The 22731-nt window shown below is 45.5% G+C and overlaps 1 protein-coding gene across 7 annotated transcripts in view; it reads right to left on the bottom strand.

The window, feature by feature from the left end:
• tns1b (tensin 1b) overlaps nucleotides 1–22731 on the bottom strand; it is a 171184-nt gene that overhangs the window by 37790 nt on the left and 110663 nt on the right. For all 7 annotated transcript variants that reach the window (XM_076263733.1, XM_076263731.1, XM_076263738.1 and 4 more), the window contains 13 exons: nucleotides 21764–21805; nucleotides 15668–15717; nucleotides 13884–14055; nucleotides 13317–13367; nucleotides 13103–13225; nucleotides 11184–11248; nucleotides 10571–10654; nucleotides 8748–8860; nucleotides 8092–8152; nucleotides 6401–6476; nucleotides 4376–4505; nucleotides 4201–4266; nucleotides 3986–4102 (listed from right to left, as the gene is read on the bottom strand). In XM_076263733.1, the coding sequence (XP_076119848.1) occupies nucleotides 3986–4102; nucleotides 4201–4266; nucleotides 4376–4505; nucleotides 6401–6476; nucleotides 8092–8152; nucleotides 8748–8860; nucleotides 10571–10654; nucleotides 11184–11248; nucleotides 13103–13225; nucleotides 13317–13367; nucleotides 13884–14055; nucleotides 15668–15717; nucleotides 21764–21805 (1150 nt within the window). The remainder of the gene's footprint in view (nucleotides 1–3985; nucleotides 4103–4200; nucleotides 4267–4375; nucleotides 4506–6400; nucleotides 6477–8091; nucleotides 8153–8747; nucleotides 8861–10570; nucleotides 10655–11183; nucleotides 11249–13102; nucleotides 13226–13316; nucleotides 13368–13883; nucleotides 14056–15667; nucleotides 15718–21763; nucleotides 21806–22731) is intronic.

A 22731-nucleotide genomic window follows, 5' to 3' on the forward strand; every position in this document is an offset into this window, starting at 1 on the left:
ACTCAAGTAGAAGTACAAAAACTTGTGTTAAAAAATACTCTGGTAAAAGTAGAAGTACTGGTTTAACTTCTTTACTCAAGTAAAAGTAACAAAGTACAGGCTTGGAAATTTACTTAAAGTATAAAAGTAAAAGTAGTCTTGTGAATGACAACCATTTTTTATGCAACAGCACCTGGACCACACAAATGTTACCAGAGTGCAAGAGTGCCAGTCTCTCTTTTTAAATCTTCCCATAACCTGTTTGGCCATTTATTGGCTTTCTCCCCCAACATTGCACTGCCTATTTCAGAGAGCTGTAGAAACCTGTAGTTTCTTAGGAAGCAGTGGCACAGAGTTACAGAGCCTAGAATATTGTTTTTTTTCTTTCTGCAAGATAACAAGCATCTCTGAACTGAATACATTTCAGCCCTCTAGGTGACTTGATATGATTTTAGAAACACAATTGAGCCCTAGCACCAGGTCTTGCAAAGCTGTGTGCAAAAGTAGATCAATATAAAAGGAAAAATCAGTATTTTAGACCATTATTTGCCAAGGTATGCTTATGCATTTTGTAATGCCTTATGGAAACTCCTCATAGGACTTTTGGTTACCCAAAATGCATACTGACAATAAAAGTCTGCATTTCTGAGGTTTCTTGTAGACTATTTGGGTGGTGTGTCAGGTTCTGATATTGAATGACTACACAAAATGGAAAAATTTCACAAAAGGCTCTATTTTAGCATTTTCTTTGTTGGCTTCATGGATGGATCTGCACAACTAATATTGGATAAAACAATGGATTTCTGTGAATATTTCAAGACCAGGAATGTAGTGGTAAAATAAGAGGTGGGTAAACTATGAATTCTGTGATCACAGTAAGGTATCAGATTTTTAGAAAAGGCATTCAGAACATGTTTGATGATGGTGCAGTTATTGTCAAATGTTTATAACAATACAAGTGGCATTAAGTGGTTCAGTGAGTGTTTATGAGTGTACATATTGTTATTGTGGATAATACAGTGTGATTTTTAAATGCTAACCGTTGTAATCGGTGAATAAACTCTTTTGAGAGGTGGATAAACTCTAATAAGAGGTGGAGAAACTATTTCTGAAATTTCAGTGGTGGGTAAACTGTGTTTAGTCTGCTTGCGTTTAGCGGCCTCCACTAGCCTACATCCCTGTTCAAGACCCAAGGCTGCATCTAGCCTACTTATTGCTAAGGATATAGGCTACACTGCAGCTAGAAGTTAGGGAAGCACCAAAGGCGAGGAGAGGAGGGCATTAGGCTATTGACTAAATTTAATTGAGACATAGGCTACTACTACGTACTAACGTTAACGTTACTGGCATCAAGCTGCAATGATTTGCCACGAATGAATGCCGCCCAAATCGAGTCATCTTGTAGTGATGCGTCAAGTGCAACGTAGCTTATATTTCAATCCGCTATTGATAACGAGAAAAATAATAACGGTAGGCTGAAATTATTTGAAACTAAAGTAACGAGCCAGTTTTGTAAAATGTAAGGAGTAGAAAGCACCGATATTCGTGTTAAAATGTAAGGAGTAAAAGTAAAAAGTCGCCTCAAAAATAAATAGTAAAGTAAAGTAAAAATATCTGAAAAATCTACTTAAATACAGTAACAAAGTATTTGTACTTCGTTACTTCCCATCTCTGCTGCCCGTGGAGCATGGGACCGCACCGTGCTGCTCTGTGTGGGTTGCCATGTTCACTCATGTTCCCCCAGCACACAAGCTGCACAACTGCAATCTCCCGCTGGACAGATTGGCAGTGGCTGTGGATGAGGGAAAGCTATGGCTCTCTGACCCTCTGACCAGCAAGCCAGACCGGGGGTTTGTGGGGAGATTGGTTTCCTCCCACCCCCACCACAAGTGGTGCCAGAAAGGAGATCAACACCTCCCTATTTCTGCCGTGCCTATTTAAAGGCCCGATTGGTCAAAGGTAGGGCTACTTTATGGCAGGACCTCTCAGATAGCCTGGAGTGACAGGAGGAGAGGGTCTGCAGTGACCAAAATGACCTGGGAGCATCTCAACTTTCCGGAGTCCTGTTAGAGAGCAAGGGTCATGCCAAAATTTCACTTCAAATGTAATTACGATCTCAGAGACTGTGGATGTGTTTACCCCACGACAAGACAAATGCCACTCTTTCCAAGCATTCTGAGTAAACAAGGGGACTATAAAAAGACAATACTGACATATCCCAAAATTTCAGTTATTCGTTCACTCCCACTGTCTCTAGAACAATCCCAAAAGAAAATAGTGAAAACAATATAGGATATTTCAGCGTCTGGAATCTGAGACAAGACTGTAATTCAGGACATGCAGCAGCTGTTTTGGGCATCGTGAATAGATAGGGTTGGTCAGAGAGTGACCATTTCTTTAAGACCAGTGATTGAGAGCCAGTGTGCGTGGCTAAAGGCTGGAATGTTTCACACAAGCCATCAGAATGCTGGAGTTCTAGGAAGTGTGGCAGAAGGCAAGAAAACTAAGTGGCGCTGAAACACTGTGGTCAAGGAAACATGCAGGACATCGTTGGTTGGTGGCACAAACACACACACACACACACACACACACACACACACACACACACAAACACACACACAGAGTGCATCCTCTCAGAGGTGGTATCAGTGACAGTGAAGAGAGGCACTGTATGAACTGTTTGCTCAGTGTCCTTCCAGCACTTCTTTAAGTCCTTATCTCCTCTGAAAGGTCACTTCACAGATTACGCTGATTATGAGTCGACCTAGACAAGCGTGCGCCTGTGAGCCTTATATGGACATTCTGTGCCCATGCACTGTAAATTTACCACCACAGGAGACTTTACACACCCAGTAATTGACTCCCACTCCAATCTGACAAGACCCTCTGTGCCGGCCTGAATTCAAAATGCCCTTTTTGTCCATCTTGAGACCTCTGTCAGCCACAGAGTACCCTTTGTTCTCTGATAGAAACAACTGCACTAGTAATACACTGTGACAGCACTTCCTCAAAGGTGTCAGGATGACCGAGCGCCCTCTTTAGAGTCATGTCACAGAGTCACTCTTATGACTGTCCCACTGATGGAAATACATGGTCCTACTATTCTGAGCAGGTCTGAAGTAAATGGGCCACTTCTGAATGGTGCATTGCTGATGTGTTCTGCATAAGAACATGAAATTGGAGGAGATGAGATTGTCACCTCAAAGAGATTCCATAGTTTTTCCTCAGTCAGGGCCTGGATGAACTGAGAGTGACCCCGGTGGTACGTGTTTTGGGTTATTGAGACGCGTGAACGAAGCCCTGTGAACTGCATTCACGTCTCTGATTCAATCAGCACCACACTCGCACGAAACACAGACGAGCCGCTCTGACAAAAGTCACCACAAAACAGCTTACCAGCAGCGTACACAAACAGCACCAGCGCCATATAACTCAATCCCAGGGTGCACCGCGCTCTCTCTGCGGCCCACGCCGAAACTACAGGCTCCTTAGAAGTGGATGATTTACTGGCGTGGACTTATGAATGGGGGAAGGTGTAGAGGGAGCATCATGGGTGGTCTAGTGACTCAGAAGGTCATGTGGGGTTGTGTTTTGCGTTTTCCACGTGCTTTAAGGAATGGGCAGCGTGCAGAAAGGATTAAGTCTCTAATGTTTATTATGGATTGCACTTTCCAAAAAACACTATTCTTAGCAAGTAAAATATGTGTGCTTACATATGGAAGAAAATCTGAACATTTTATTGAATCTACATGTGTAAGAATATTTGTGAATAGTTACATATATGATGCACCAAATTATTCGGTATTGATTTTCCAACTATCTGTGCCATGAGTTCTCATGTAGTTACAATTGTGTTATCCTGTAGTTCTGTATGCAATAACAAGCTCATACATGAAGACACCTACACAGGCCCAGTTTTTCTTAACAATCACGCTCCTTAACCATCTTGACATTGACACTGGAGATCCCACACCCTCAACAGCTTAATTACTACAGCGGTACTCACCTTCCATGGAGTCCTCACAACGCTGATTGAAATTCTCATAGGAGTCCCAGCGAATGAGGGGGTCCTGGGTATTGTAGTCCACTGATACACAGGGGCCATTCTCGAGATGGTCCATACCTGAAAGATCCAGTAAGAACAAGCTCTAAAATGGGCATTTTATGTTTGTTTTATTTTCAGTATGGGAGAAAATCAGAGAAAGAAAAATATCCATTTACCATTCATTTTCTCTGGTCCAAAGGAGAACACAAACTCTACCTTTCCATATTCAGGAAACCTGTCATCTATAATCCAGAACACAACAGCGAGAACAAAAAAGATTTAGTGAACCTAGTGACAAATGAGGACAAATATGCTGGTACCACATGGACTGGCTATTTCACTTGTTAATACCTTTAAATGTCTCATCCAATTCATCTTTTCCAAAGACAATTCCCAGGTCATGCACCGCACAGGTATGAAACTGCACCCGGAATATGACATCTCTGCAGGTACTTCGGAAACGCTTGTGATAGCACTTGAGCTGTGAAGTACATTAGATTCATAGAATTATAAGAATATCACTAATTTGGGTAATGCATGTGCCGATGTGATTTAATGGACAAGTTAATAAGGCTTAAACCTTTGAGAATGGGCAGCAAAACAAAAAAGACAGTCATACACTGGCTTTTTTAAGGTCTTGTTATCCAGTTTAGCTACACACATAAACAAGCTAGCATGTTTCCAGACAGAGAGAGAAAACAAAAGGATTATTATCCAGCCCATTGCCATCCACACACGGCCGTTTTAAAGCCTCACTAAAACCTGCAGAGGAAATGCTGCCTTCTCTCCCCAGCATTCTGGGGTTTGGCACAATCCACTTTCCCTTTTATAGGGACCTAGCATTTACAGGTACTAAAGGAATATTTAGCTCTATAATTTAAAAGGGGAAAAAAGGAAAAGAAATCTTGACGTGAAACACGCTAACTGTGGCTAGCCCAGGGCTGCCTAGGACATTACGACTACATAATGCCCTCCAAATGATGGCAGGAGATCAACAGTTTATGTTAACAAAAAACACTCACTTTTCAGTGCAGTTGCTAACATGGAACAGCATAAAGCTGAGTTGATTAGATTAGCTGATAGCTTTTTGGATCATCTGAGTCTCGTCTCTGTTACATGCTGTGTGGGGGGCTGGTGCCAAATATGTCACTTCAGCATATGTGAGATTTAGCAGTCTCCAAGAGACCCATGTGGAGAAATAAAAAATGCCTCAAGGCAATAAAGGAAATCTTATCCCACACATCATATAGCCCAGAACAGCTATAATTAAGCTATTTAGACCGGGGGCAGATGGGCTGGGAATATACAGGTTTGCTATTCGCAGAGGCTGAAGCCAAACAAACAGAGCAAGACTGAGGACGGACACGCGGGAAGATGGCCAAACATCTTGCGGCTGGCCACGGCCATTACACAGCCTCACACGCTGGTGCTGTGCTACTCCCACAGAGGAGGAAAGATCACTTTCTGTCTAAGAGAAACAAACCATGATATGCCTTGAAGACATCTTGCATACTGGTTCATGATAGGAAATCATGTTTTAAAAAAGATGCACTTGTATGTATGGCCATTGGTATCGGTAGTTGATTAAACTAAGACTATGGCATTACACTTTCAACTTCCCAAGGGGAAGTACAATGTATTAAAAATGTCTAATGATCTGATGTTGCATGAAATGTCCAGCAGAATCCATTACTGTTGAGGTTTCCATAATATATGGGGATTGGATGCAACATCTGCCCTCTGACTGCAGGCCAACTTGAGCAGCTTTCAGGTAAGTGCTCTTTATAGATCAGCCTTGACAAAATTGTGATGGCTAAGGACAATTTAGAAAGTTAGGTCCTGAAATAAATAGCACAATGCAAGCAGAAAGTGACTCAAGGTGATAGCTAAAGTGCCCTGGCTGCCTTGCTCATCAGTTAGAAATGCTAGACAGGGCACCACTGCAAATAAATCAGTGGCTTATGCACATGTTGCAACAGCGGTTTTGGTGGAGGCTAATATTTTCTGCATGCTTTTGGAGGGGAAGTCTAAGTGACGCCCCCCCTTGACAGAGTGTTTTACAGCCAGCGTATTTTGCACTAATGAACGGCTGTAAATGGAGGCAGGATTCAAGCCAGCAGTCCTTTCCTCCAGGTTTTATGACCGTTTTTCAAATATGAAACCTTAAGGACACACACACACACACACACACACACACACACACACACATACCCTAAGGATATACAAAATGATGGAATTCCTGTTCCTAATTGGTCAGCAAATAATTCTCCACCACACCTGTACAAGGTATGTCACAATGTATATAGGCCTACTGAAACATGTACTTTCAAAGGCATTGCACTGAACATGATCAATGACAAGGTGAAGTCCTCTTACCAGAATGTCCCCTTTGAGGAGCAGGCCAGGCTCAATGGTGATGCAGATGCTGGTCTGGCTGTCTCCCTGCACATTACTGTGAATACAAGACACAGGACAGCTGTTAGACCCACACTAGCTGGCACCATCAGGCCCAAGTCAACAGATCAACACAAGGCTTCACAGGTGGTCTAATGTGCCGGCCCCAGTTATCTATGAGGTGTGTGATTGGCCCTTTAAGACGGCTGTGCTGAGTGCTGGAGATGAGCCGGGCTGGTGGAGAAGATGACTGGCGGCTCTTGATGCTATTAGTGTGGACACTCGGGTGCTGCTAATGGAGGCCAGCGATCCAAGTGTGAGAGAGAGAGAACCAGAGAGAGTGTGATGAAGAGCATGTGAACAATGGGATGAGACAGTCGGACCTGTCATTCATCTCTCTGTTTCTCTGGTCTCTTCCCCCCTTTCTCTCTGTCTCTCTGTTTCTCTGTGTCTCTTCGTATGGTGCTCTGTTTGAACTCTGTTAGTGTTTGGTTAGCAGTGCTGTGTGAGGTAGACGGATGGCGTGGCGAGGCCTGGAGCCTGGGCTTCCAGTGTGGACTGTAGAAACTGTCTGAAGTTTCTGGTGCTGCCTCACAGGTGGAGATAATCATTGCCTAATCCCATAACAAGGTCTTACGGTAAATTTTCCCACCCAAACACACTTACACGCACACATAAAATGTGCTCACAAATTCAGACACACACACACACACACACACATACAGAGACTCACTCACACCATGGCGATAATAGAATGAGACAGGAGCCATAACCTTGCAAAACTATGTGCAATACTGCACATATTCCCCCCTTCAAATGAAAAAGTGGTGGAAAGTGTGCACGCCCCAGACCTTCTCTGACAGGGAAAAACACAGCCTAGGCCTCCCTCTGGAGACATTAAGCTCATAATGTTTTAACAGCGGATCTTATGGGAGAAGTCGACCACAGCCGTGCCACCCTGAGTGCCCTCAGCGTGGGCACCATCTGGGAGGAAACCTCCCCCTTCCCCAACACTAGCTCACCTCACTGCCGGCCCCACAATCCCCACCATGTTCCTCCTATGCACATGCCCAGCAATAGGGGCAGGGTGGTGGTGTCTGGGTACTGGATGATGGTGCATGAAAATAGGGGGTGCTGGTTCAAGTGCTCTTACGACATGTTACTACATGTTATGGGGATGATGACAGCATCTTCAGTTCCCTATGAAACCTTGACACCAGGAACAACTGCACCACAGTAAATCACAGCACGCTGAAACTGAATACAGTTTCAATAACAACACATACAATAACAACACATAGAGTCTGCACGGCACGCCCCCCTCAGCTGCACATGGACTGCCGTGTGAGAGTGTGTGATATACCCTCCCTCTTTCCACCCACAGTGTGTGTGCGTGTGTGTGTGTGTGTGTGTGTGTGTGTGTGTGTGTGTGTGTGTGTGTGTGTGTGTGTGTGTGTGTGTGTGTGTGTGTGTGTGGGTTAAAGAGTGAAAGTGTGTGTGGGGAGGGGGACTGGGCAGGGCTTTCTGAGTGTATGAGAGAGTTTGTCATTGGAGCATTCCACGCCTGTCGCACTTGGGCAGCGGGCCAACATGGTGCAAATGAGGGAAAGTTAGCAATGCAGATGGAGAACGAGAGAGGGAGGGAGGGAGAACGAGACAGGGAAAAAACTTACTAGATCCCAGATGTGTAGACCGGCTGCATGGCTTGGTAGATCTTGAGGAAAGGGCGGCAACCTGAAAAGCCATCAGAGAAACACAAGGGGAACAAAAACAAGAGGTTAGTGTTGACGGAGAGCGCCAAGCGACGGCCGAGAGGGAGAGGAGGGTGGTCCACCCCAAAAGGCTGCTGGGAGAACAGGCGGAACGGGAGCCTGGCCAGGGACAAGCCCTCTACAGCCTGTCTTTAACACCACTGCATTCAACAACAAACACACACACACACACACACAGACAAAGACACAGACACTGACAGACAAGGCAGAGCTTCTCTTGGCCCAGAGACTTCAGCACTCCTGTGTGGTCCCTCCTGAAGTGCTCAGGTGTGTAGAACACTGCACTGGGTACCGATACAGGCTCTGTGAACCCCTAAGCTTTACAGTGAGGCGTAGGAGATGAGAATGTGTGTGTGTGTGTGTGTGTGTGTGTGTGTTTGTGTGTGTGTGTGTGTGCGTGTGTGTGTTAGGAGGTTGGTTTAGTTGCCCAGACAAGCCTTAAAGGGGTGCTGTGAAATACCAGTTCATCAAAAGAGACATGTTAATGCAAGATAAAATAAACAGGGGGGTGGGGGTGAACAAAACGAAAGGGGAGAGAGAGAGAGAGATGACCTCACCTCCTTTGGACTCAAAGTTGGGGATGCCATGCATGATGACATGATGCAGGAACAGGGGCTTGTTGTTGATCTTGATATGTCCTGACAACAGTCCACTGAAGTACTGCACATACCTGTGGAGAGATGGACAGAAAAAGAAAAATGACTGAGAGAGCGAGAGAAAGAGAGAGAGAGAGAAGCAGAAAGAAAGAGATGGCAGACTGACAAATCTACAGGCCCACAAAAAATGGTGAACAGTGAACCGACTACCACTTGGGTCAGACACCCCAATCTTCAGGCCCGTCAGTGTGAGTGCTGTTGGGGAGGAGGCCATCTAAAGGTTCTGAGACAGGAAGTACTTTGAGGCCTCTGTCTGTTACGTATAAACAGGAAAAAAAACTCCTGCCACATCGCATCTGAAGCTTCTTTTCCTCTGAGACTGACAGTGACCACAAAGCAAATGTCTGGCCACATGCCCAGAGCTGTTCTCCGATGGTGCACTGAGCACCCTCCCTGTGGCCCCCACCAGTGTGGGATCAGGAAGTCCAGGCCCACTGGGTCTCTGTTTTCCTGCTGTAAACTCTCATCGTGATGGGGCTTTTCCATCAACAGAAGCCCATTAAATTACTGTGTGTATTTGGGAAAGGCTATGGAGATAACAGGAGATAAGAGCGAGTGAAAGCTTATTTTAATTAGGCTTGAGTGCCTGACCACCTCTTATGTCAACTTTAAAGGCTTGACAAGGGTAGTGCACATTGATTACATAATGCACATTGATGAAAAGTTAAGAGGGTGTGTGTGTGTGTGTGTGTGTGTGTGCATGGCTGAAGTATCACGACCCTATTATTTCAGCTAAATGTCAGCCATTTTTCCACCCCTGATTAACATGCATGTACATAAAGTCATGTATTATTGTAAATAATATTGGGGTAAAAATGTAATTTGCCGAGAGTGGAAAGTCTGTGAGCTCCCGCTGGGAGGTGTGAGTGGGTCTGCGCAGGGCCCAGCGGCTTTAAGATACTGGTTTGGCACGTCACTGGCGTGCATGCCTCCCATAATAACTGCAGACTGCCGGGGCCTGGCTGCAGCCTAATTATATCTCCGTCAGGAAATAGCATCAGCGGAGGCCTAGCACTCCAACATGGACGCCTGGCCTCTGGGGGAGAGGCCTGAGAAGACGTCTCTGAGAACTGCGCAAGCTGTCCATCCACGGCATGTGCACAGGGCCAGGCCCAGTCTGCTGGGAGGACATCGGGAGTCATCCTGCTTGTCGCCTCGTCTGTTTTGGTCATTTATTGGCCTGTTTTGGTCCTTTTTGCTTCATCTCAATATTAGCATAGTCATAAATGGGTGCAAAAGAGCAAAGAATAAATTAATTTAAATCATCAAATCAACAGCCTGATGCTTATGCTAGCATACAGTATATGAGTGGTCTCCACTCAGGTCATTCCTTTTGGCACAGTGCGAGTCAAAAGCATTCTGTGTTGGAATAACAGACGGATTAAATGTGACTTTTGTGTACACCAGACAGTGTAAGATGATCAGACCGACATCCCATGTGACCTTAAAAGAACGTTCACAGGAACTTATCACCCTCTTCATCCTGTAGATATTATGAAACCCAACTCTGATTGTATTGTTTTGGAACTCTGCGCGTAGATGTCACAAGCGCATGGAGAACATTCAAATAATGAAATCAACAGGCCACAGTAATATAACAACAGTGTCCTGCACAACTGACATGCTCTTCTCCTGTGGAATGTGGAGAGTTGGCTTGTAAATGGACCTAATATGGACCTGGGGAGGAAAGGTAAGCTGCGGAGAGGAAGTGGAGAGAGACTGACCTTTTCTGGGAGGGCTGGCCAACAGGAAGCACTTTATCTTCATAAAACCTCTTCATGGCAAACCTGTCCAGGGCCTGGTCAGCGCTACATTCCAAAAGAAACATTTTGTCAGCTTCAGGACCTTTGAAGGCCTTATATATCAAGACTTTATCTCCTCAGTCTGTTCTCCTAGGCATTACTGTTTATTTTCCTTTGAGGGTTCACGCCCAATACCTTTTATTTCTGCTATTTGCTTTGGACTGTAATGTTTCAGTAAATGAGATCTAATTGAGCACCAAGCTTCTGAAACATCTTGGTTGTCTTTGCACACTGAGCCAGAGAGGAAACATGACTGCTGCACAAATTAATTCGATGAATTTTTCAAATCGGAATCGCGAGACGCATAGGGACATTTTTTTCTCTCTCTTTTTGGCAGGGGTTGTTGGAGTCCCCCTCTGACCCCTCCACCCACTCACTCACTTCCTCTCTCTCTCTTCCCCTCACGTGCAGCCCAACGTGCTGTAGGTCTCATGACAGAGGAGAGGATTAAAACCCATCCCAAGAACACTCCAAAACACGTTGTCTAACTCAATAATCACAGACAGTGCGGCTCACATGAGGAGTACAGTCTCACCTCGCTGATATGTTGCTGTAGTGCATGTAGGCTGCCACCACCACACCAGTTCTCCCCCGATTTCCCTGAGAAAAGAGAAGGACAAAAACACTTGATCACCTGTGTGAATGTTGCTCCTACAATGTTAGCGTGTTGTTTATTGTTATTATGATGTTGTAAGTCACTTTGGATAAAAGCGTCTGCTAACCATAACCGTGTTTGATAGGAATTTTAGTGGCAGTTCATTGCCTATAGAGAAATCAGCCCTCAGGCTGCATTTCTTACATGACGCACTGTTCTAAATAAATGTTATGTAACAAATGGTCCAAGCCAAAACACTTCTCTGCTGGGTACTTTTTAAAGGTGCGTCTCCTCATATGCCCTCGCACAGAGTTTCCCTGCTTTGGTGTTTATTGTGATGTGGAGACACACATGACCCAAGTTAGTGTATGTGTGTGTGTACAGTATGTGTGTGTGTGTGTGTGTGTGTGTGTGTGTGTGTGTGTGTGTGTGTGTGTGTGTATGTGTGTGTGTTTATGTCTGTGTGTGTGTGTGTGTGTGTGTGTGTGTGTGTGTATGTGTGTGTGTGTGTGTGTATGTGTGTGTGTGTGTGTGTGTGCGTGTGTGTGTGTGTGTGTGTGTGTGTGTGTGTGTGTGTGTGTCTATGCGCGTCTACAGTTGTAGAAGTTTGTGTGTGTGTGTAATCCAATACAGCCCTCTGACTGAATATCCAGTCCCACCGCTTAGTCATCCACTCCGCTTTCTGCCAAAGCAAAGAAGCAACACTGGTTGCCATGACAATGTTCTGTTTACTGCTTCCTGATCATTTTTCTTTTTTTGTCTTATTTGAGAAGCCATGTTTTCCTACAGGCTATTTATTTGTTTTGCAAGAGAAGCCATCCACTGACATATCAATCAGTGTTTTTCCATGGGAGAGATACCCTGACCATTGACAGGGGTGGGGGCACGAAGGACAGATCACAAAAACAACGGCCAGCAGCAGCATTTAATAAATGTCTCAATCCTGCTCTCTCCAGCTGGCTTTGTAGCTCTGTTACCACGGGCTAGGAGCTCACTGGTGTGTCTGCTGACATCTCACACAATGCTGGGAAGGAGGCTGAGGAATGGGCATGGCGGAGTGTGAGGCCCTGTTTTTAAACCATTTGTCTTTTGGGCCTGGAATTCCTGTCATTAGCAATGTCAACACGCATGTGCCCACACGATACTGCTCTAGGCATTCTTAAGGAAACAGCCAAGACCTCAGAATCTTTCATCTCTCATCGCGTCTCTGATGTGTAGGTATATGGTAGAATGTAAAGATGTGGTCACGGACACAGCTAAAGCTGCAAATCTCACACAGGAAAGTCTACTTTAGGGAAACTTCCACCAATGTTGTCAAGGAGACTATATACACACGTAACAAACATACGTACATAAAACTAAGAATGAAGAGTTACTAAAGACATGCATTACTCGGTTGTACCATGCGTGACACACTGCCTGTAAAGGAAAAACTATACCAGCAGAACCATTTACATCTACAGAGAAAGCATCTAAAGACATCTGCAGACCGCTCTGGCACTGAAGTGATGGCTAGTAGCAGCTAATAGTAGGGGGCAGTGGTCATCCACTCTAGCTCAGACCTCAGTAGAGCAGTTAAAGACCACAGACTGACAACGCCATCTACTGACTCAACACAGCTCATTAATATAGGAAGGAAATAAAGGACTGGACAAAGAATGTGTGCTACGTTATAAACAAGGAAACAAAAAAGTACAACAAAAAACAAAGATATTCTGTTAAAATGAACTTCTTCATCAGAGGTCACTGACTGAACCAAACAGACAGATTGGTGTGTGAATATGTAGCTCTTCCCTAATGAATGAAGCCATGCTGTGAGAGACATGGAGAAGACTGATTCAGACCACATGGCTCTTTACCTTGTTGTGCAGAACCACTACATTGTGGCTGTCAGCGTTCAGCCAAGTGTCCATGGCCTTGCAGATGCTGCAGATTTTGTCCAGGGCAGGGGCATGGTGGTCCGGCCAGCCAAAGTCAAGCACCTGTGGGCACATGGTGCAAAACAGTCAGATGGAACTTGAGTGAGAGATAGAGGCTAAACTGAACAGGAAGCCAATGGAATGTGACACTTACTTTGGGATTCAGTCTGGTGATGTCATAGCGTTTCTCACTGAGGTTGAAGAGCTGCAAACAAAAGTACCTCAACATGAGAGGGTGATCTTTACACATCAAAACACCACTCATCACCAATGCCAAGCATTCACGTAAACAAGCACAGCTGGGAACAGCAGCCAAAAAGATCATTGTTCAAGTTTGGGTTCCACCCCACAACTTAGCCCATAAGCATTGGCTGGATACATTATTAGAGATTCTTTTTCTTGAACTTCTGCCAAGATTAATGGCGCTACCCCTCGGACAATACAAACTTGGAGAAATGGAATTGCCAGAGTTCAAGACATTTTACTGGAGAGAAACTAAGTGGACTGTTCTATACTGACTGTACTACATTAATAGTTGTGTTGTATCCCATGTGGTAGGGGGTGGGAGGGCGGTGGGGGTGGGGGTATGTTTGGGTTTGTGTATCTGCATTGTAACAATGCCTTTCATATATGTTGTTACCCACCAAATAAAATAAAAAGTGAGTATAAAAAAACAACAACAACAAAAAAAACAAGCACAGCTGGGCAGCCCTGGACTCACCAGGTAGTGGTCCCCGTGTTTGGACCTGAGCATGGTGGCCACCTCCTTCAGGTTGGCGCTGTAGCTCTCCTCCTCCACGCTGCTGGGGAAGGACACAGAGATGATGCGCTCTGTGATGTACACCAGGTCCACTTCATAGTTCTCCTCCATGGCCTGGATCAAACTGAGGCTCCTGAGGACGAGAAAGAGAGCTGAGGTATATCAGAGGGAAAGCAGTGTGAGACAGGGGGAGGCATAACTCCTTACCACACATGTTCAATGCCCTGGCTTGTTTATGAAGTGCTTGTTGAAGAACTGTTTGTGCTAAACCTTATATTGTTTTACATGCTTGAGGGCATGTGAAATAACAAATCATGAGTGTGCTTTCACGTGATATTTGGACTCCACATTTCAGTGGTACACAGGGCGTTCAAAGCACCTCATGTGTTTCTTTTAGTTCCACTTGGTTTGCTAAAGACTAGACAGAAGCACTTTTTTTTTAAGAAGCCCATCATGCGTAAATCTGCCATCACTGGAGCTGGAGTGTGCAGTCTAATGGACACAGGTCTGTGTGTGTGTGTGTGTGTGTGTGTGTGCCTGTGAGCTGGTGCTGCGGCTGCTTGAGGGGCGGAACAGTCCAGAGCTCTGGTCCACCTCCAAAAGCGTCCGCATGCTCCCGCAAAATCTGTTTCTCATCAGGCATCAGTTGATAGCCCCGCTTTGCATATCGGTTCCAATAAGTTGTGTATATCTCTCCACAGGCAATTGTGACTCAGCGCTGAACGCATCGCGCCCCGTTTCAACAAACACATGCGTGAAACATGTGCTTTTGACCACTACAATAAACAATGTGCTCTCGCTCTCCCCATAGAGTCTCTCTCTGTTGCGCAATAGGTTCGCATAATAAATTCCACCAATTATTATGGGAGTTTTTGGTGAAAATCAGCATTTGGCAGGCAGGAGCAGTCCAAACACACTGAGCTGCAATACTGTTCCTCCTTTTGTCCTGTTTCATTACAGCATTTGATGGCTTTAGAGTCTGCTGATTGAGACATTGCTGGGCCTGCTGTATTGGGTGTCTAGTTCCTGCACTCAGGGAGTGAAACATACAGTTCCATATGTCATTACTAAAGGCATGCATAATGGTTGACAGTAAATTAGTCACTAGTGATCCACACCCAAGTGCTAATGTTTCTTTTGGCAGGAGTAAGAGGGGGGCACTTGCGCACATCTCGTTCACATGCAGCAGTTAGATAAAGGACAACAAACAACATTGCCATGTCAACAGCAAAAACTAAACAAAACAACTTTTGAGTTGCCTGCATTCATGCCTTTGTGTCCAGTTAGCCTGTTAAGTTTAATGAAATTGATTTGCCTTCTTCTCAGGGCTCTATATCTTATTTAACACAAACCAACAATTCAGTTGAATCCAAAATATGACGTCTGTGTGATGCAATCCGGCTTTGACAAAAATGTCAAATGTTCATGTTAGGCCACTTCAAAATCATTACCATCAAACTCATCAAATTATATTTCAATAGAATATATTGTAATTCAATAGGTGGAGAAACCTATTGGAAATACAAATCTCTCTGTACCGTACAGGAAGTAGGACTACAGCTGTCCCAGTGATTCATGTGCTATTCATATTCATTTAACCTTCATAAATGAGGCCTTCCCTTCTTATATTCACTTCCAGAGGGTTTTCACAGGAACATTTCAATGGTTCTCTTTAACATTTCAGTTTTTATTCATGAAATGAACAAAGATACGTTCACACTAAACATAAACCATAATGGCCTTACCTTGATGGTCTACGTCGGGACTCCATGCTCTTGGAGGACTTTGTTGAGCCCTGAGAAAAAGCAATGACAACAACTTAGCAATTTTTCTGAAACACTAAATGCACATGTCCATGTCTCTTCATTGGCTATCATTCAGGATTCATGCCATGAGTCATGGGTCTTTTTATACATAGGATAACACATTTTTATAATGGGAAACTGTCTATGAACTATCAAGTTGAGATATATATACTGTGTGAAAGCCTCAATGCGACCACAAAGACATTACATATCCTCCTTCTCTTGGTGCCATGATAATGGGTATGGGGTTGATGAACCTCGTTTTCCCATTCAGGTGCTTTTCTGTGTTCTACATCTACACCAGTCATGACACAGTGATTAGATATACAACAGCTGACCACATGGCAATGACTCACAGGACATTTCCCAGACACATACAAGTTTATTTGTGTTATCAGAGTTAGATGAGATCATGTCATCTGCCATCAAGCGCCTGATCTCACTGACGTGACACACTGGCATTTCCACTGCTCCATTCCTGTCACGGTGCCCCACAAACATCAATGCGGGAGGAACCCCTTATCTCCCGGGGAGGTCACATGTGTGTGTGTGTGTGTGATGGGGTTGGGGGGGGGGGGGTGCACTGATGTCCCTTTCGTCTCTCATTTCCCTGGGCCATGCTGCCCTGTCTCCTCTCATCCGTCCAAACCTCTGGTTAGCCACCGCAGTGAAGCCCACGGCCCGCACTGCTCCTTTCATTAGGGCCCACAGATGCTGTGTGTTTTGACAATGCCCATCCCTCTTCTAGGGCTCCCCACTTTTAATGTGTCATGTGTATAAATGGGCCGGCGTAGATTAAAGACACTCAGCGTGTGTGTGTGTTTGCGTGTGTTTATGTGTGTGTGTGATGTTATATCTGTATTTCATGTTAAACACTTCAATATGGCGGAGCGGGCGTCCAAAGAAGTGGAGGACAGACTCGCCCAAAGACAGAGAGCTTTCACAGTGCGGACCTGATGTGTTTTAGAGAGCTGCTTCACTAATTCAAGAGAGGCTGGAAAAATCACTTCCAGAAATGCTAAACTTGTCACGTCGAAGCTTGAAAAGGCGTGCAGGCTAACCCTGGTTGCTCACAGAAGATATGTCCTTTAGTGAGGCTCCAAAAACCTCAGGAGAAGAAAAAAGCACTCCAGTCAACAGCCAAATGACAGACTGTGCCCAGGATTGACCAGGGAAACTACAGAAAAACAATACTTTTAAAGAACAACAAAGAGGCAACCATGTAATTACAACACTCCAGCCGTTGCTGATATAAGTGGACAAAGAGCTTTTGTTAACTATATATATTAAAAAAAAAATATATATATATATATATATATTGTTCACTTTTTGTGCACTTTTGAAGAGGCAAAAGTAGCCGTCTGCCAAATTCAAACCATTGAAACTCCTCTCACCTCATCTCCTTCAAACAACTTCTGAAAATGGAATCTCTGTTTGTGATGTTTATGATCCGGAGCCCAAAATTGAGAAATAATGTACAGTTAGCCCGCTCAAACATCCTATTAACAGACTATAAATGGACGTAAACACTGCTGAGGCTACACCAGCGCTGCACTCATGTCTTGCTATGAGCTGAGAGCCCATGCCATTAAATAATGTGAGTTTAGCTCTAAAAATGAAGACATACAGTCAAAACAGATGCCTAGAGACACACTCAGTGAAGAAGCCATTAAGTGGCTGTAAATCTGGAGTGAGATCATCAAGATCGCCTATTACGAGATGGTGGTATTAAAACACATCACACAGAGAGCCCTCTCCCCAGAAAAGCACTATACTTCCTCTGTGCAACACAAACTAGCATGTTCTCCCCAAACCCCCGTCTGCCTTCCTGTGCTCCCGGCGTGTCGCGCTGCGCCCAAGCCACAGTTCAGCGGGCTCCAGAGGCACCCAGCACACGCTCGCCTCCACAGCCCACAATTACGACCCCCCCAAAAGCCTGCCAATAGAGGAGGTGGAGGAGGAGGAGGGGGGAGGGGGGGGGGGGGGGCTGGTGGGGAGGGAGGGGGTTCAGAGGTGGGGGTGGGGGCTTTCTGCTGTTTCATGATCAAAACCAGCTGGAGGCCCCGCTTACGAGCAGGCCCAACAAATTAACCATCAGAGGGAGAAAACAGTGAACACAGAGAGAAGACGGCGGTGGGGGAGGTGGGGAGGGTTGGTGGTAGGGGGTGCAGTGGGGGGTTGGAGATCTGAGAAAGCGAAAGAAACCCAAAGTTCCACAACGAGCCGAAAGAGAAGGAGTAAGAGACTAGAGCACGGAGGAAAAGGTATAGAAAGAAAAGAAAAATAAACGGTGGCCGGGGGCGATCGGGTCCGTTTCGGACGACCCCGCGGGAGCCTACCTTGAACAGGTACCCTGTGCTCCACCTCCAGGCTGTCCGGATGGAGGAGAGACGCCTCCGTATGGAGCCGCTGGGACTCAAGGCTCGGAACGAGCGCCTTCTCTCCCGCTCCATGTCCCCTATAGCCGAGCTCTCCTCGCTTTCCCAGGGCAGAAAAAGGGCTCTATTTTGGGCTTGAGCCGCTTACAGGATGCCACATGCCTGGCGTCGATCTACACTGGACTCCACTTCTTTTTCTTCTACTCTCTTTCGCTCCCTTGTTTTTTCTCCCTCCCTCTCTCTCTCTCTCTCTCTCTTTCTCTCTCTCACCCAACCTCCCTCCTTCCTAACCTCTCTCCTCCCTCCCCTCCCCTCCTCCCTCCCTCTGCCGTACGTCTGACTCTCTCCCTGGGTGTATTACTCACTCTCTCCCTCTCTCTCTCTCTCTCTGTCTCTTGTTGTCTTTTCCCCTCTTTCTTGCTGTCTTCCCCTCTCCACCCAAACTTCTCTCAACTTCTTCCCTCCTTTCCTCACCCTCCCTCCTCTCTCTCTCTCTCTCTCTCTCTCTCTCTCTCTCTCTTTCTCTCTCCCTCCTTTCCTCATCCTGGCATCCACATTTGTTTGGATCTGTTCTCCCCGCTGCCCCGTGGTGCCTCATGGGGGTCAAACCCTCATCAGCTGACTGCGGTGCTGGGGATGTGGAATCATCCATCTGGCACATTAACCCCTCTCCTGACTGGAAAGCCCTTGATGATCTCCATCAGCAATCTCATTTAGGGCGTATTGGGCATTGGGATTAAGCCCTGGACTTGAGCTCAATCCCCCAATAAGGTCCATATGACATTGTGTTTCATATGTGGGGCCCATGTGAGGTGGAGGTGCTCTGGAGGTTAGAGGAGCTTTGAGGTGCCCCATGAGGGAGATAGGGGCTGGGCAGCTTTAGGAAGAGCAGAGCACACGTCCCTTTTGGGGATGATTGGTGATGAAGGTTTCACAGTGGGACAAACACCTCAACATAGACAGATTGCTACACATTTAGCATATCTGACGTAGTCTCCATTCTGGAAACTCTTTCTACAGTTTGTAAAAAAGAAAGAACTTAATGTTCTGAAGATACATGATTAAACCAACACCAAAGGGTTTTTTGTACCTTAAAATAATGTTTCCAAAATCGTTTCAGTGGTTCATCAACTCGTAACAGGGTGAACGGCACTTCTGCATTCGCTTTGCATTGGCTATAACCGCACTATGTAAGTTTGCCAGATCGGGTAGCGGATCTGTAGTTCGATGGAATGAAACATAAGAAACTACAAATTTGGCTTGCTTCTGATGTCGCAATACATCATACTTTCATAAAATCATGCAACATACTCTACCTTGTCTGTGGACATCGTTATTTGCAAAGCCAGTGCTGGATAAATAAATAGCATTCAGTGTTTCCCACAGAATTGAATTCTATTTGTGGTGGTAGGTTTGCAGAATTATTTGCAGTTTTTAACAAATTAGTGCAGCGCGGTTATGATTCTAACCAGATTTAAGCACAATTTAGTACAACCAGGAAAATCATTGTGTGGTGGTCAATGTTGATATTGTGGTGGGCCGCCACAAATAAGTCAATGTATGGGAAACACTGACATGCGTGTGACAGAGGAAAAATGCTTTGGTGTTGCTTTAAAACCTCAGGAGCTTGAGGCGAAACTCTGTTCAAAATAACATCCTTGGAAATGGACCACAGTTGGTGAAACAGAGACAAAAAAAGGAGAAAGGAGCACAAAAAGTGAGCACTGCACTTAAGGTCACAGGATAAAGCGATCTAAGGTTCGTTATCATGAGTCGAGCACGTCAGTACAACCACAATGTAATGCCCATGAAAATGCCACAGGCAAACACTGTCCTGTGATTCTTCAGCTGCTGCCCTTGCCCTCTTCATTATTGGATACAGGGGACACACTGGGGCTAAACATGAGGCTGTGTGTCATAACACACACACACACACACACACACACACACACACACACGCGCACACACACACTCTCATACACACACACACACACACACACACACGCACACACACGCACACACACGCACACACACAAACACACACAAACACACACACTCACTCATTCACACACACACACACACAGAAAGAGAACACTCACACACTTACACACACACACTCTTTCTCTCTCTCCTCATTCTCTCTGTCTGGTTCAGATATATGAATCATGCCAACAATAACGCATGATGATGAATGATAAGCTCAAGATATTGCTATTTTGAGCAACAACAGTCTTAGATTGTTTTGGCCTGAAAATATATGAATACAACTACGTCTAGAGTAATCAGTCTGCAATAATTCAATCAGCGCAACCACAGCTTAAACCACTGGCATTCCGTGTTTAATGTTGCTTGGTTAAATCCCACTGATCTCATAGAGTTCCCGCGTCAGATCTCACTCACACAACCATGGAGCCCATTTAAAAGGGAAGATTAGAGGTCAAGGCATAAGTCATTTTTCTTTGTTTCACTCAGGAGACGTTGTACCACTGGTATCACGCTGCGTCTCAGAGTCACACACACACACACAGACACACACACACACACACACACACACACACACAGACACACACACACACTATATTTTCTCCTCTTAAACATGGGCTGCATCTAAACTCTGGGCCATAACTTCAAGCTGCAATATGATACTTCCTTTCTCAAAACTAAATAAAAACCAGGCGAAGGCAGCGCATGACTCCTATGTGCGCTATGCAGGGGATGAGCTGTACAGTCCCATTCTCTAGCAGCAGGGAATCTCTACTTTCCCGTGTCAACTCTGCACAACCTGACATGGAAAATTTAATTTAAAGCGCTCTGCACACTACAAGTCTTGTATATATTACACACAAACACAATGGAAAACAAACAAGGCAAGTGCACACGCTAACTGCATCCATATGGATGGAGCAAGGACACAACCTTCCCTTTACATACTCTTGTGCAACCCTTGCACAAGCGGTGGGGCAGTAAAACTCAGCGATGATAAACTCCAGCATGCTCAGGCACACACACACACACATACACACACACACACACACACACACACACACACACACACACACACACACACACATACACACACACACACGCACACAATGGCTCGCTAAGCCTTTCCCCCACACTGTCCCCCTGGGCCCTCTGAAAGTGATGCAAACCCATATGGAATCCTGCATAACAGTGTCTGCCGTTTCCTTGGATCAACGCAAAAGTCGACTGTTACTCATACACAGCTGCGGTCGGGCAGGGGTGCTTGTGTTTCGCCCGGACAGCAGAATGGGGAAGGAGAAGAAGGCTGCAGCAGAGGCAGGGGGATTACGGCGGTTGTGGGCATGGGGGCAAAGCCTGAGAGATGATGGCATGATGTTTGTTCTGGGGGTCCACTCCACTGACACTTAATTATATGATTTTTTTCACCAGGGTGCCCAGTGCTGGCTAACATCCCCTAGCCTTCTTCTTTTACCCCCTCACAGGATTAGTATCAGGTCTCATGTGCACTACTGAAGTGGGAGGGCCAGAGCGCTAGATCAGATCTTTAGAGCACTGACAGTGAGCCCTAATGTTCATTATGGGACTTTTCTGCTGGATCTGTTGGTTGTTCCCATAGGCTACTGTATCCTTTTAGAGGCATAGAGGAGGAAGAAGATGAAGAGTAGGGACTCACCGTAGTCTCTACATGCTTCAAGGGGATGTCGTTACTGGGAGCCTGTGAAGAGAGAAAAGATGAGATAAGAAAAATATGGCCAGGGAAGAGCAAAAGTGAGAGAGACAAGGAGAGAGAAAGAGAACAAAACTTTGCAAAACTGTACTTGCTCAGTGTTTTATTAGACTCAACAGATCAACACAGATCATTGCATCGAAGAATAAATGGATTTTCTTCTGCTGAACTTTGCCCTTACACCTCTATGAATATACACAGCCAAATACAATGCTCATAATCCCATATATTTCCAAATCTGCCTCAAGCTTTCTTTTCTTCCCTTTTCAACTATGATCACAGGAAATGTGCTCCAGCGTGATCAGAACTGTGCCAGCTTTGTGACTTTCTTGCCGGAAAAGTGGGGCATAATGAGATTAGGGAGGATTGGAGAAGTTGGCATCAGTATAGAAAAGGAGCGCAGCGTTAGCGCCGATGTTTGCAACACAGACCCACCCACTCAACGTGCACTTCCACATGAGAGGCGCAGTGACAGTGACGCGAGGGCCATGTCAATATAGTCCAGTGCAGCTAGTGTGGTCACTACACCCTGCCTAGGAGGAGAGCACGTCTGGGCTGGGCTGCATGCGTAGGAGCATCAGTAAACAGCCTGCGCAAATATTTAGAAAAGGAGTCTCATCTCCTACATTAGGTAAAGAGTAGGGGAACGAGGGAGACAGAGACAGAAAGAGAAAGAGAGCGAGAGAGAGAGAGAGAGAGAGAGAGAGAGAGAGAGAGAGAGAGAGAGAGAGAGATAGAATCCACCCATCTTCCCCAACAGCACCATATACAGTCATGGCACTCCAAAAACTCAGTCCTCCATCAGAGGAGAGGAGAGCGCTGAGAGAGAAAAAAGTTATTTATTTATGAGAAGTCAGACCTCCAGGAATCCATGATGTCATGAGCCATTGTGGGCCTGGCTAGCCTCAGAGTGT

This window comes from Alosa pseudoharengus, unplaced genomic scaffold, assembly GCF_046254945.1.
Source record: "Alosa pseudoharengus isolate Yale_2024_CS ecotype anadromous, Long Island Sound unplaced genomic scaffold, YU_APseudo_1.1 YU_APseudo_1.1_scf_3, whole genome shotgun sequence".
Classification (NCBI taxonomy): domain Eukaryota; kingdom Metazoa; phylum Chordata; class Actinopteri; order Clupeiformes; family Clupeidae; genus Alosa; species Alosa pseudoharengus.